At 38.0% G+C, this 13,866-nt stretch overlaps 1 protein-coding gene across 7 annotated transcripts in view; it reads right to left on the bottom strand.

Moving 5' to 3' along the window:
• Positions 1 to 13,866, bottom strand: part of DDAH1 (dimethylarginine dimethylaminohydrolase 1) — a 248,109-nt gene that overhangs the window by 26,398 nt on the left and 207,845 nt on the right. For all 7 annotated transcript variants that reach the window (XM_082339398.1, XM_082339394.1, XM_082339396.1 and 4 more), the window contains 2 exons: positions 8,503 to 8,576; positions 7,579 to 7,698 (listed from right to left, as the gene is read on the bottom strand). In XM_082339398.1, coding sequence (XP_082195524.1) covers positions 7,579 to 7,698; positions 8,503 to 8,576 — 194 coding nt within the window. The remainder of the gene's footprint in view (positions 1 to 7,578; positions 7,699 to 8,502; positions 8,577 to 13,866) is intronic.

Raw genomic sequence — 13,866 nt, 5'->3', positions numbered from 1 at the left:
TCGCTTCTGTGCGAGGGCTTTCTCTAGTTGCGGTGAGTGGGTGCCACTCTTCATCGCGGTGCGCAGGCCTCTCACTGTCGTGGCCTCTCTTGTTGCGGAGCACAGGCTCCAGACGCGCAGGCTCAGTAGATATGGCTCACGGGCCTAGTTGCTCTGTGGCATGTGGGATCTTCCCAGACCAGGGCTCGAACCCATGTCCCCTGCATTGGCAGGCAGATTCTCAACCACTGCGCCACCAGGGAAGCCCTCCCTCTTTTTCTTGATGAGTCTGGCTAAAGGTTTATCAATTTTGTTTATCTTCTCAAAGAACCAGCTTTTAGTTTTACTGATATTTGCTATTGTTTTCTTTGTTTCTATTTTATTTATTTCTGCTCTGATCTTTATGATTTCTTTCCTTCTACTAACTTTGGGTTTTGTTTGTCCTTCTTTCTCTAGTTCCTTTAGGTGTAAGGTTAGGTTGTTTATTTGAGATTTTTCTTGTTTCTTGGATAACTCAGAATATTTTAATAAAGAATTTTAGCATACCAAATGGATTGAGTGATGCCATTCAAGTTACTAACCAGTTAGGTGTTGTATTTTAAGCTATACAATGTTGAACTCTAGGCAGCAAAAGAGTAAGGAGTTTCTAACTTTCGATGGTTTTTAATTTGGATACTTTCTCTAACTTTTACTGCTGTTTGGAAGATGTTCTTTTGTACCTCTATTATAGACATAGTGATTGCTTCTTCTGGTGCACATTATTCAGGATCCTAAGCTAGATGCTTTTGGAAGTTGTAGGAATCCTTAAAGGCAATGGCTTTCAACTTAGTCTGTGCACCAGAATCACCTGTGGAGCTTTTAAAAGTGCAGATGCTTGGTAGAGGACAGATGTGTGGTTGCCAAGGGGGAGCGGGTCGGGGAGAGAAGGATTGGGAGTTTGGGAATAGCAGATGCAAACTATTACATATAGAATGGATAAACAACAAGGTCCTACCATCTTGCACAGGGATCTATATTCAGTAGCCTGTGATAAACCATAATGGAAAAGAATATGAAAAAGAATGTGTATATATATATATATATATATATATATATATATATATGTATAACTGAATCACTTTGCTGTACAGCAGAAATAACACAAGATTGTAAATCAACTATACTTCAATAAAATAAATTTTAAAAAATGCAGATACCTGGGCTGGATACCAGATCCAGAGCATCAGAATTTTCTGAGATCGGCCCAGGGCAGTGTGTTTACAGAAAGGTCTTGAGGAGATTTTAATCCACAACTCTCACCGGGAACCACTAATTTAAGGTCACTCAGAGGCTTTTTCTTTCGTAAGCAAGAGTCTTGGATTGAAAGACCCCTTAAAAGGCCATTTGCTCAACCACCTAACAAGATGCTTGAGCTCCTGCAATGACATCCCATAGAGTCTGTTGAATACTTTTTGATGTCCATCATATAATGGATGGAACTGACAGCGCTTTAAATATAATTTCTTCCTTTTTTTTTCTTTGACATTTTCTTGAAAGCTCAGTAGAAAAAAAATTATTATTCCCTTTCTCCTACTTGGCTAATTTTGCCTTCTTCCTGCCTTGGGAATTACTGCTGATAATCAGCAAGGCTGTTTTGGTCTCACAGCTTCAGATTATTTATTGCCCTATCATGCCAAAGCATTTTATTTGGCCTTGCCAGCCTTGTTGGCATACAGCTCTGGGAATATTGTCAGATAAGGCAACTGCTGCCAGGAAAAGGAGCATAAACAGTTGTTACAAACTCAGAGTCTATTTGATTTGTGTGTTTTAATTTCTTAATTCAGGCATGGTAGATTATTTTTTTAAAAAATTATTGTCTTGTGGATCTGGTGAATACAACTGGAACAGACAACCTGATACTGAGACTAAATTAAACCTGCAATGGATTGTCAATTTGCCCTTCATAGTATAGACCCAAAGTGGGAAATCTTGTGGCTACAGACTGTAATTCCCTGTGGCAACAAATGAAAATGCAAAGTCTTTATTTTTCCATTTCAATCACCCTGTTGATACTAGTTACCTCTCATTCTGTCTTTTGGTTTTTGCTCTTGCTGTTCCAGTTGTCATTAAAGGAAATTCCAGGCGATTAAAAAAACATACAAAATCCAAACACATCAAGGATTTTTCCATCTTCATGTTTTATATGACCACCTATAAAATAACATGGACATTTTTGGACATAAAATCAATGCTGAAGCTGAGTCAAAATGAGAGGAAGTACTGAGTGACCTCTATTATATAGTTAGTCATTCAAAAGAAAAACACGCTGCATCCTATGCCATTTAAATTAGCTTAAAGCAAGCAGCCTATGTCCTCATTCAAGGAATCTTACAAATGTAATTCGTTATTTCAGGAAGTAGATAAAAAACTTAAAGACATTTCCATCCAAATGCATTATGACCATTTTAATTTAAAATTACAAGCATACTGGAATTCCATGTACTATATTTCAGCTCCATTTATATGACAAAGGCACAAAAAATGGAGTGGTGATCTCATAATTCTTTTCTTACCACATCCTTTTAGTACTTCTATTAAAAGTCTTCTTAAACAATAATTCACTGTGATACAAAAGAATAAAATTATTAATAAAAGAAAGGCCACTAAATAAAACTGCAGATGTCCTACGGAGAAAATACCTGGTCTCCTGTGTGGGGTTAGGTTAGGAAGGTGGGGATGCGCCTCTTGCCTCCCGGCCAGCAGATGATACACACACCCCTGCCCCCCGCCCCCCCCCCCAACATGTCAGTGCCACAAGTTCCTGGAGCTCCAAGCTTGGGTAGAGCAGCATCTTCCTCATCTGATTAGTTTCAGGAAAGTTTTAGCTAAGTGTCACTCTTCCCAACCTCCTTTCCTTCTCTCCCTCACTCCCTCCCTTTGTCCTTACTTCCTTCCGTCCTTTCTCTTCCCCCCAGTTGGCTGGAAGGCTGAATGCTACCAAGGAGACTGAGTTACAAATCATTACTGCGAGTCCCTCCTGAGGGCAAGAATTACGATCTGTCTTTCCGTGACAGAGAGCATGTAATTAATCCAGGTTTCTGGAAAGCAAGTCAATTTTGTCACAGATCTAGAAAAAGAACAGGTGAGATGTGGTGCAAATCTACTCTTTATCATGTCTTTTTTCCTCCCCAACTTTACTGACATATAAAGGACAATTAAAAATTGTATATATTTAAGGTTTACAAAGACTGGCAGGCAAGGGGAAATGGGGAGATATTGGTCAAGAGGTACGAAGTTTGTCTTTTTTTCCTTAGTTAAAAAAAAAACACCAGGCTAGTCTGTGGACAAGACAGGCATCGTATAGGCGATAAGCAGGCATTTGAGACTTAGACCCAGCTACTGGAGAATTGTTTCTGTAAGTTAATCACAGCCCACTTCCAACAATATATGTATTTTTATTAAACTTTAAAAATTAAAGTGTAACATACAAGATGGCCCTCCACACCATGACTCCCTCCCTCTTTTTAAAGTAACTACTATTCTGACTGCTAACAGCATAGAGTAGTTTTATCTCTTGTTTAACTTTAAGTGAATGAGATAATATAATATGTACTTTTTGGAGGTTGGATTCTGTTGCTCAAATTATGTTTGGAGCAGTAGTTCCAGCTGGGTGGCAACTGGAGTTCTCATCTTTTTGAGAAGACAAACATTCCTCCTGGAAGAGTACTAGTAGATCTACTGCCTACACACGAATTAATTACTCTTATAGTATTTTCTTTTATAGCTAGAGGAGCAGGATGAAGGTAGTGATTGCCCAGGGGCACGAAGGCAATGATGAAAAGTGTAGGAGAAAAACTATAGCAAGGGCAGATTGCTCTAAAGGCTAATTTTGCTTAGATAATAGTATTTGTAGGGTAAGACTTGGTATCAAATATCTTTAGAAATTTCAAATCAACCTAATCTCCAGTACTTTGGCCATATCAACAGTAAAATATGGTAATAATAGGTCCTCCTTTCTTCCTTCCCTGTATTAGATAAACTCTATGTTAAGTATGTATTAAATGTACTCTGCATTCTGGGCTTTTTAGCAGAGAATTGCTAGATGGATTATTTCATTTAAATATACAATGCATACACTATTAAATCTACTACAACCGAGACAGGCATGATGACTATCTCCATAAGAACCCACTTCATTAACCAAGAATAGATTGCAACCCATTACAAAGTGTTTCAAATGCAATAAGACTACCCAGAAACCCTTGGGCTCTCAGCTTTGCATGAATATGCAAGAAGTAGTTTTACAGACTCTGAAGGAAGCAAGTACTCAGCAAGCAGTGACAGATGTGGGACGCAATCAGGCTTTCAGTGTGTGGCACAGGAAGGCACAATTCACCTCTGTCTAAATGTTATGCCCTTAGAAGAAATGCCCAAGTCGCCAGGGGTTTCTCTACAGAGACAAGACTGAGACATCAAGATTTGCAAAGGAGAAACAGATATCTGAGACCAAACTCATACCTTCCCTGAAACAGGTCAGATCCTGGTAACAGCAAAAAATGGGAAGAGGGGAATAGTTGGAGAGAGGGGAGGATAAAGAGGGAGATTAGCTAGAACCAATCCATGGCAAAATAATTAGAAAAGGCTTTCCAACAGAAAAAGAATGGATATGGAGTAGGGCAGGCAACTGGGGAGAGGAGAATCAGGGTCCAGGTAATCTGATTCTGGAACCATGAGATCCTATTCAAAATGCCTTATTTCATCTGTTCTCAGTATTTTCACTTGCGAAATGGAGAAAATACACTTTCATTACTTGTAAATGATGTATTTGTCTCTGTCCATTTGTCTTCCTGCCTGTCTATATCAGTATTTATATGTCCAAATTAGTAGTAGGACTTACCCACTATCAATTTTACTGATTGGTTTAATGCAGGAGCCCAAACTGTTCTCAAATAAATAAGCAGTTCAATTCACTAAATCTGAATTTCACCAACCCACCTATTTCTGACCTGAGAACATGCCCTCATGGAGATCTCATTATTCTTCAGTTTGCTTTGCTCTCCTGCTTTTGCTACAAGGGAAGAGAACCTTTTTGATGCTAGGAACATGGCAGGTGGGCATTTGCCAACTCCACAGGCCCATAGTTTATGAAGCACATTTGCTGATGGAAAATTCAATCTCCAAAAATGTCTTTCTAGTCAGTGAGGGTTATTTATAGCTTCTGACACAGAAGGTTTCAAGTATAGAGTGAACATCACTATTAACACTAACTCAAATGAACTTTAAAGGAAGGAGGACTATAAAACCCTCATAGGATGCCCTTAAAAGATGTGGTCTTAGAGGACTTGACAATGGGAAAGGAAAGATTAAGGGAGAAATGTGAGTGAGTTGCCAAGGCATACAATGGGACTTGGGGCTTGGCTTTCTTTTTTCAGGTCATCAGTGGCCCTCTTTTCTGATTGCAGCGTCTTCCCCCTCCAATTTTTTTTTTTTTTTTTTTTGCGAAAGGAATGATGGCCCAACACCTCTGTAGCAGTACAGCCTCTTCTGCTCAGAGCCTATGGGTACCCAGACTCCTACTTCATGGAGATAAACTCATCTCTTGCTCACTTTTACGTCCCAACCTCTTTAGACGTCACCTGCCCCATCCAGCTATCTGGGAGCCCACAAGAAAACTCTTCATTAGTTGGGCTAGTTTGCCCACACCTCATGAATATATTTTGCTTAGTTTTTGCTTATTCCATGTCCCCACCTGTAACACTCTCTCACTGAATCTCAACCTGATAAATCCTTCAAGACCCACATCTAGCCACATTTTCTTCGTGAAGTTTTCTCTGAATATCTAAACCTCAAGAGTTTCCTCTTCTCCTCTAAATAATAGTTAGGGCTATTTCATATAACTTAGTGCTAGTTAACCATATTGTATTATCTCTTAGTTTGTTATATGTTAGTTTCTCCAGATTATTTAAGTTAGGGACCAATTTGAGTTAGGGACCTATTGGTTAGAGACCAAGCTATTTGAGTTAGGGACCTAGTTTACCCAAAATGGCAGATGGGGCTACTTTTTCTAGTTTGTCTACCCAGAGAGGTTCTTTCTGCTAATTCACACAAAGACACAGCACAGACCAGCTTCAGCCTTTTCCTTCTCTTGTAATCAATTTCAGACATGTGCAGACCAACCCAGCTGCTATGGAGAGAAAACATAGTTAGTCCCTGAGGAGAAATATAATCTTTCTAGATCCTCTAAGTGACACCATTCATCAGATGTTTTCCTTCAAGACACCATTTTTTTTTTTTTTATATGCAGAAAGTTGACATAGCCTTCCAGCTGAAACAGAACAAAAGACATTCTCTAAAGGCAACAGAAAAAGCCACCAAATTCAAATTCTGAGGTAGATTGTTCAACAACAATTGTTAAAGGTCCTAGAAATACAATCAGAGATACAGTTTGAGAAAAGGAAGAAAGGCCAAGTGAGCTGACTGAAGAAGTTGCAGATAATGCAAAGGGGAAAGCCAGCAAGTGGGAGGCAATGATTGCTTCCCAGACAAACCATACCAAGTCTAGCACTGAGGCAGAAGAGCAAAGACCTGATAGGGCAAACAAATAAACTGTATACCTTGGGGCACACAGACTTCCTCTCTTTGCCTAAGAGGAGTTACTGTCTTGGTCCTCTAATAAGTCATGTGTAGTGCAGGACCACCTGAGAGGAGGGAGCAAAATGTAGTCCCAGCCCACCATTTAGTATTAGCCTTGCGATCTGGGGCGAGCCACTAGATGTAGTTCTTAACTGCAAAATAGAGATAAAACCACCTCCCGCATTCATTTATTCATCATTCTCTTTATTTAAGGACCACCATGGGCCAAGCACAAAGGGGCACAATGGTGAGCAAAACAGACATGGTTTTTGCCCTTATGAAGTGTCCAGATAATCTCCCAGGCTGTTAGTTACAGAGACGGAATGTGCCTTTCAACTGTAAAGCACTGTAACGATGGAAGGTCTTCTTCATTATCAGTGACTTCTACTCTCAATCTAGCTATGTGACCCAAGGCAAGTTGTAATTTTTCTGGACTTTCCTTTCCTATCTGTGAAATAAGAAAATGTCCTTTCCTAAAATTTAAGTATTCCAATGCAAATGAAGAAGTTAAGATTTTTAGGTACTTCTGAATCATGTCTTTCTAAAAGATTATTATGAAATAGTTCAGAAATACAAAAGGATAAAATAATGTAATGACCCCATGTGTACCAATTACCTGACTTAGATAAAACATTACAAAGAGCTCTACTGGTGGGATGCCTTCCTTTTCCCCAGAAGAGATAACTGTGATGAGTTTGGTATTTATTATTCTGAATCATGGCCTTTCCAGGAAACCTGGTGTGTAAGTAAGAATGGTTCACCAGTGAAGAACTCTTCCTATAAGTGTACTTCCCAGAGAGTACTTACTAGGTGTTCCCAGTTCCTGATAAATGTGAGGTCATGACAGTGTACATCACAGAAAGCTCAAGTACCAGCCTGTTCTCTCCCTGCCACCCTTGCTTGCTATCCACCCAGTAGACAGAATTAGAAAAACCATGCGGCAGGCACCACCTATTGCATTTAGAAAGAGCAAAGTTTTATATTTACCTTGAGAGCCTTCTGTGCAGATTCACTGGATCCAATTGCGATGAGGTTAGGCCCAGCCATGCTGCAGAAACTCTTCAAGTGCAAAGTATCGACCACTGGGACTGTGGAGACTGCATAGTCCTATGCATATAATAGAAACAAGTAGTTTGTCATTTCAGAATAATTCTAAAACGCATGCAAATCTGCTCAAAACATTCTTGCTCCTCTGGAGGCTGCCAGGGTCCCTGAACATCTGGAAGGAAAACTGGGACCCACAAGTTTGGGTATTGCCAGTTAAATGAAGATCGCTTCTAAGAAGAAAGTGCAGAGCCCCCTTCCTGATGTGTGACTGCGTCAACAGCTTCACTGGCTGACCTATGTAGTGGGCTACTCTGGAAGGATGAATATCCTGTGTAAACAAGAGCCTCACATCGTCATGGGGAACAGAGCTTTTTGGGGATTACATCCCTTCCTAAGCAGTCTGGTGAGCCAATCTGCTAATGATCAATAGAGTAAAGGGAACTTGGGAGGATGTATGTGCAATGCCTAGCAGAGTTTCCAGCACACAGTAGGCACCCCAAGTACAGGTGATCTTTGATTCCAATCTGAAAAATCCACATTTCATGTTAGAGGCAATTGGGACTCCAGATTTTTTTTTAAAGTCATCGATTGTGCCAGAAACATCTGCCAGGTGGTTGTATGAGTATACACTGGGAGAAAACAGATGTCCACGATAACTTTGTCTGTTGCTGCTGTGGGAGTCCCATGAAGCCTATTTATTAAGTTCTAGCTTCTAAAAGTTCTAGCAAGCATACAAATATTAGGAATTATTTTGCAAAGCCTGTGACATATAAATACCATTGTTCATGACATATTGATTCAATGGGTCTATGAATGTTTATTAGGTAGTTACTCTGTGCCAGGCATAAATTATCCTTTACCTACCTTAAAAGTATCAGCCAAGATTTCAGCACCTCGTTGATTTGTCCTTTTGGAAAGGCCCACAAAAAACTCTCTGCCTATAATAAAAGGCATGGAACACAGTCAGTGGGTGGCACCACAGAGATGGCGTACTATTTCTCTATCTATAAATAAAGACCTTAAAGCATCACACAGTTCTTTCCTACCGTAGAGGGCAGCTCCACTTGTACACTGACCCCTGCTCTCTTTACACAAATCTGGTTTCAAATTATTGCCTTTAAAAATAAACTTTTTCAAATTCACAGAGGCAGAAAGTAGAATGGTGGTTGCCAGGGGCTGATGCAGGGGAGGGGGGAGGGGGGAAATGGGGAGTCAGTGTTTAATGGGTATGACGTTTCATTTTGGGAAGGCAGAAAAGTGCTGGAGATGGATGGTGGTGATAGTTGCACAATGTGAATGTAGTTAATAACCCTGAACTGTACATTTAAAAGTGGTTAAATGGTAAATTTTATGTTATGTATATTTTACCACAATAAGAGAATAAAGTTTTTATTTAGGAAACCATATAATTAAACACATTAATAACCTGTAATCAGAAATTAAGCAATAGCAATGACAAGTTAGCAGAGCTTCCTTTTTTTCCCTAGAAGAACAATACTAGACAGTCTTGATCAGCTCAAACACCTTTTTCTATAATGTTGATGTAAGGGCTGAAGAAACCATCTGGGTAAAGTGAGTTTAGTGCTGACTGGTCTTCAGGTCTGAGCTCTAACAGCTGTTTTTAAAACAATACACCCATTTATTTCAAATCAACCATCAAAGGTTGATGTAGATAGTGCCTATCTACAAAGCACTAAAGTTTAATTTTTATTTATTTATTTATTTATGGCTGTGTTGGGTCTTCGTTTCTGTGCGAGGGCTTTCTCCAGTTGTGGCAAGCGGGGGCCACTCTTCATCACGGTGCGCGGGCCTCTCACTATTGCGGCCTCTCTTGTTGCGGAGCACAGGCTCCAGACGCGCAGGCTCAGCAATTGTGGCTCACGGGCCTAGTTGCTCCACGGCATGTGGGATCTTCCCAGATCAGGGCTCGAACCCGTGTCCTCTGCATTGGCAGGCAGACTCTCAACCACTGCGCCACCAGGGAAGCCCCAGCACTAAAGTTTAGAAGAATGAAACTTTCTACTTATTTGGCTTTTCTGAAATTCTACAAGTTTTCTTCTCAGAAGGCAAAACATTAAGTAAAAATGGTCTCCTAGTTATAGGCAAAAAAACAATTATAGTAGATAGAGTTAGGCAATACATAAATGTAGGAATTCTTATCCTCCCTTAATTCTTTGGAAAAGAATTCGACATGAAATGTGGAAAAAGAATTCCAAGAGAAATCAGTATATATTTTGCCTCAGAACAAGTACAAGAAGTGTAGCCATGTAGAAAGAATTGCTTGATAGACTTTACAGCTATTACAACTTTTATCTTCGTGGTGTCCTTATAAAAGGGGTAAAAGACATAGGTCAAATGATGTTATGAGAAATTACATCGGCTTATGCTGTTGGCAGACACAGGAATTGTTGACGGCATGTTGACAGTGTTTTTGGTAATGGTATGATTGTGTTGTCCCTTAAGAAAACTCACTACGTACAAATCAAAACTTAAGTAAGAGAAAGATCCTTTACTTAACAAAAGTATTACTCACTTTATTAAAAAAGTCAGTTGAAATTAAAAACAAATCAAATTTCCTTAATTCTCTTAAGATAAATATAGATTTATAAATTATATTTACATTTTTAAGAAAAACATTTAATGCATTAAGCAAATTTAAATGCATTTACAGTGGGCCTTACACATTATTTCCATTTTAAGAGACTAAGATGAGATAGGAACGTACAAAGAAACGCAAACTGCTTATCTCTTTAAAAAGTAAGTTGGACTTCTGTTTCTAGCAGTATGGTGGGCTATATCCCTTAAATGGCCTTTCTGATAAAAAAAACTGAAGTACTGGAATAAAAATATTAAAAAGGCTTTTTTTTTGGTGTTATGTCTCTTATGTCATTTTCTTCTATACCAATTCACCCTCTTTTTTTTTTTTTTCCTTCCTTACCTCATTCTTTCATAGGAGATATCAGGTCATTTGTCCTACTGACTTTCCTACAGTCTGGATTTGGTTGATTGCGTCCTTGTGTACCATCTAACATTAAATTGTTCCTCTATCCTTTGTATTTTTTGGCAAACTGATAGTCTATGTAGATGCTTCTTTAGATTCTTGTTCAATTTTTTTTTTTTTGGATAGGACTACTTCAGAGGTGGGGCTGTACTTCTCCTGCATCACATCCTGAGGCACATGACTGACTGTCACACTTTCAGTGATGCTAGAATGATCAGTGTGTTCAGGTGGTATCAGCCAGATTCCTCCATTATAAAGTACCCCACTCATTTTTTTTTAAATTGTTGTTTCATTCCTTTATCTTTTTTTTTTTTTCCCACCGTGTGGCATGTGGGATCTTAGTTCCCTGACCAGGGATTGAACCCGTGCCCTCTGCATTGGGAGTGTGGACTCTTAACCACTGGACCGCCAGGGAAGTCCCTCATATAAAAGTTTTAACATCCTTTGATGATCATTGCACAGGTCCATTGTTTTATTAGGGATCTACATTTACTGGCTAGAATTCTAAAAATAAAAACTTTTCTCAATCAAGTATTTGGTCTACTTGAAATAGAATTCACAAAGAAAAGATAGGCTAAATGCTTGAGTCTTTCCTTTATATTTATCAATTATCACAATAATGAGTTGGTATCCCAGCAACTTATAATAATGACCAATATGTTTTTTTAAAAAAACATCATTATCCACTAATAAGCCAAAGAATAAATCATAATGGAAATCAGAAAATATCTGTAATTAATGATAACAAAAATATTCATATCAAAACACAAAGGATTCAGCTAAAGCTGTACTTGAAAAGCTTTATAGCCTTAAATGCTTACATTAAGAAGAAGAAAAGTTCAAAATTAAAGAGACAAAATTCCACCTTGAAATTCAACGAAAAAAGAACAATAAAAACAAAGGAATTTGAAGGAAGGAAATACAGGTAGAAACAGGAAGAGAAAAGGAAACATATGAGAGAGAGGGTTCAATAAAGCCCAAAGTTGGGTTCTTTGAAAAGATTAATAAAATTGACAGATCTCTGGCAAGAAATAGAAGGCACAAATAAACATTATGAACGAAAAGGGGACATAGCTGTAGTTGTCGTGAAACTTAAAACAGATATTAAGAAAATATAACTTTATAGCCAACATTTAAAAAACTTAGATAAAATACATAAAATCTCAGAAAACAAAACTCACCAAAACTGGCTCAGAAAAACCTCAATAGTCATATAATCATTACAGAAACAGAACTGGTTTAAAATCTCCCCACAAAGAAAGCACCAGGTCCACAGGGCCTGTTTATAGGTAAGTTCTACCAAAGTTCAAGGAATGCACAATTAAAGTTGTACTGATTTTAGAAAACAGAAACATAGGAAATATTCCCTAATACATTTTATATGAGGTTAACATAACTTCAACCAAAGCCAGACAAGGATAACAAAAAAGAAAAATTATAGGCCGCAGAAACAAAATCTTAAACAATTATCTAACTGTTTAGATAATTAAACAACTAAATACAAACTAAATACAACACTAATAAAAAGAGTATATATCTTGATGAAGTTTGATTTCATCCCAGGGATGTAAACTTTGACCATTGATATCAGAAAATCAATTAATGTAATTAACCACATCAATAGATTAAAGAAAAAAATCATATAATCATTGAATCGAAATAAGAGTTCGTCACCTGAAATTCCATTTCTAGCTGTTTACTTTAGAGAAACTCTTATACACGTCCCCAAGAGACACACACAAGACTGTACATAGCAGCATTGAAGACAGTAGACAAAAACTGAAAAGCACTCAAACATACATCAACAGTAAAATGAATAAATACATCGTTCGGTATTCTTACCATGGAATTCCACACAGCAGTGAAAATGAATGAACTCCAGCTACATGGATCAAGTTAGATCAACGGCAGAAAAATCACACAAGAGTTCATACAGTATCATCCTAATTATACAAGCCGTAAGAAAAGCGAAACTAAACAACATATAATTTTAGGAATGCATATATTGAGGTCAAACTCAAAGAAAGACAAGACAGTGATTAACACAAAATTCAGGCTACCTCAAGCTGGGAGGAGAGAAAGTTTGGGAGTGGGGCTTCCATGGTCCTGGCAATGTTCTATTTCTTACACCAGGTGTTAGGTACTCAGGTGATCATTTTTATTATTGGTCTTTAAACTGTACATAAACATTTTATAACTCTTTTTTATATGCTCCATATATCACAAAAATAAATAAATGAAAGTAGAAGTAAGTTGATGTTGTCTATTTCAGAGAAATAGGACTGAAACAACTTCTACCAGTAGCTGCTTGCTTGCTTGACTGACAGATTTCCCAGCGGAACTGGAGTTGGAAGCCTCTTTCCTTCTGTCCATTTCCTGATCAATTATTAATGAAGCTCTGAGTTACAGAAGGAAGAAGACACAGAGTGTATGGGAAGGGCTCCAGATTTTGGTTCTTACTCAACTGAGTAATCTAAAAATTGAGTGGTGATGTTTGTACAATGTTGTGAATGTAATTAATGCCACTAAAATTGTACACTGAAAAATGGTTAAAATGGCAAATTTTATGTTATATATATTTTACTACAATTTTAAAAAAGGGAAAAAATCGACAAGTAGGAAATAGAAGGTAGGATCACACATTAGGTATGAATGAGGAGCCAAGCAGATAAAGATCTTAATATCACAACACTATCTCAGTTTTCAATAAAATAACTTTTAAGGTAATAAGTATTGAATATTACCAAAACAAAGCTTACAGATAGTGTCCAAGGCAAACCTCAATACTTAGTACCTAATTAGAAGTTATGGGAAAAACATTAGGCTTGAGGTGCTGTGGAAAGACCTTTGACCAATGGAAGGGGTTCCTAAGCTTTGCCGAAACAATGAGAAGATTTTAGGGAATCCTGTTCAGCTCAGCTGTTGAGATAACTAAACGGCTGTGAATACAGCTTGTTTTAAATCATTCTTCAAATAGCATCAGTACCTGCTCACAGCAAGTTATTTATTATACAGCTATGTTCTGGTAAAAAAGAATTTTATTGTAAGGAAGCGTGAGTAACACATCTAGCTTTTCACAAAAGCCTATTTTCTTAAGAGAAACAGACTGTTGTTCTGTGCTACTAAAAAGAATGAAAAGTGCCATCAATGGGAGACACAAAGAATATTCTAAGCGGAACTTACTAGGCAGATTCAAAGAATGCCTGAGTCGGCTTGGACACAACTGG

This window comes from Balaenoptera borealis (genome assembly GCF_965194805.1).
Source record: "Balaenoptera borealis genome assembly, chromosome: 1".
Lineage (NCBI taxonomy): Eukaryota > Metazoa > Chordata > Mammalia > Artiodactyla > Balaenopteridae > Balaenoptera > Balaenoptera borealis.
This window is presented reverse-complemented; position numbering and strand designations above follow the sequence as displayed.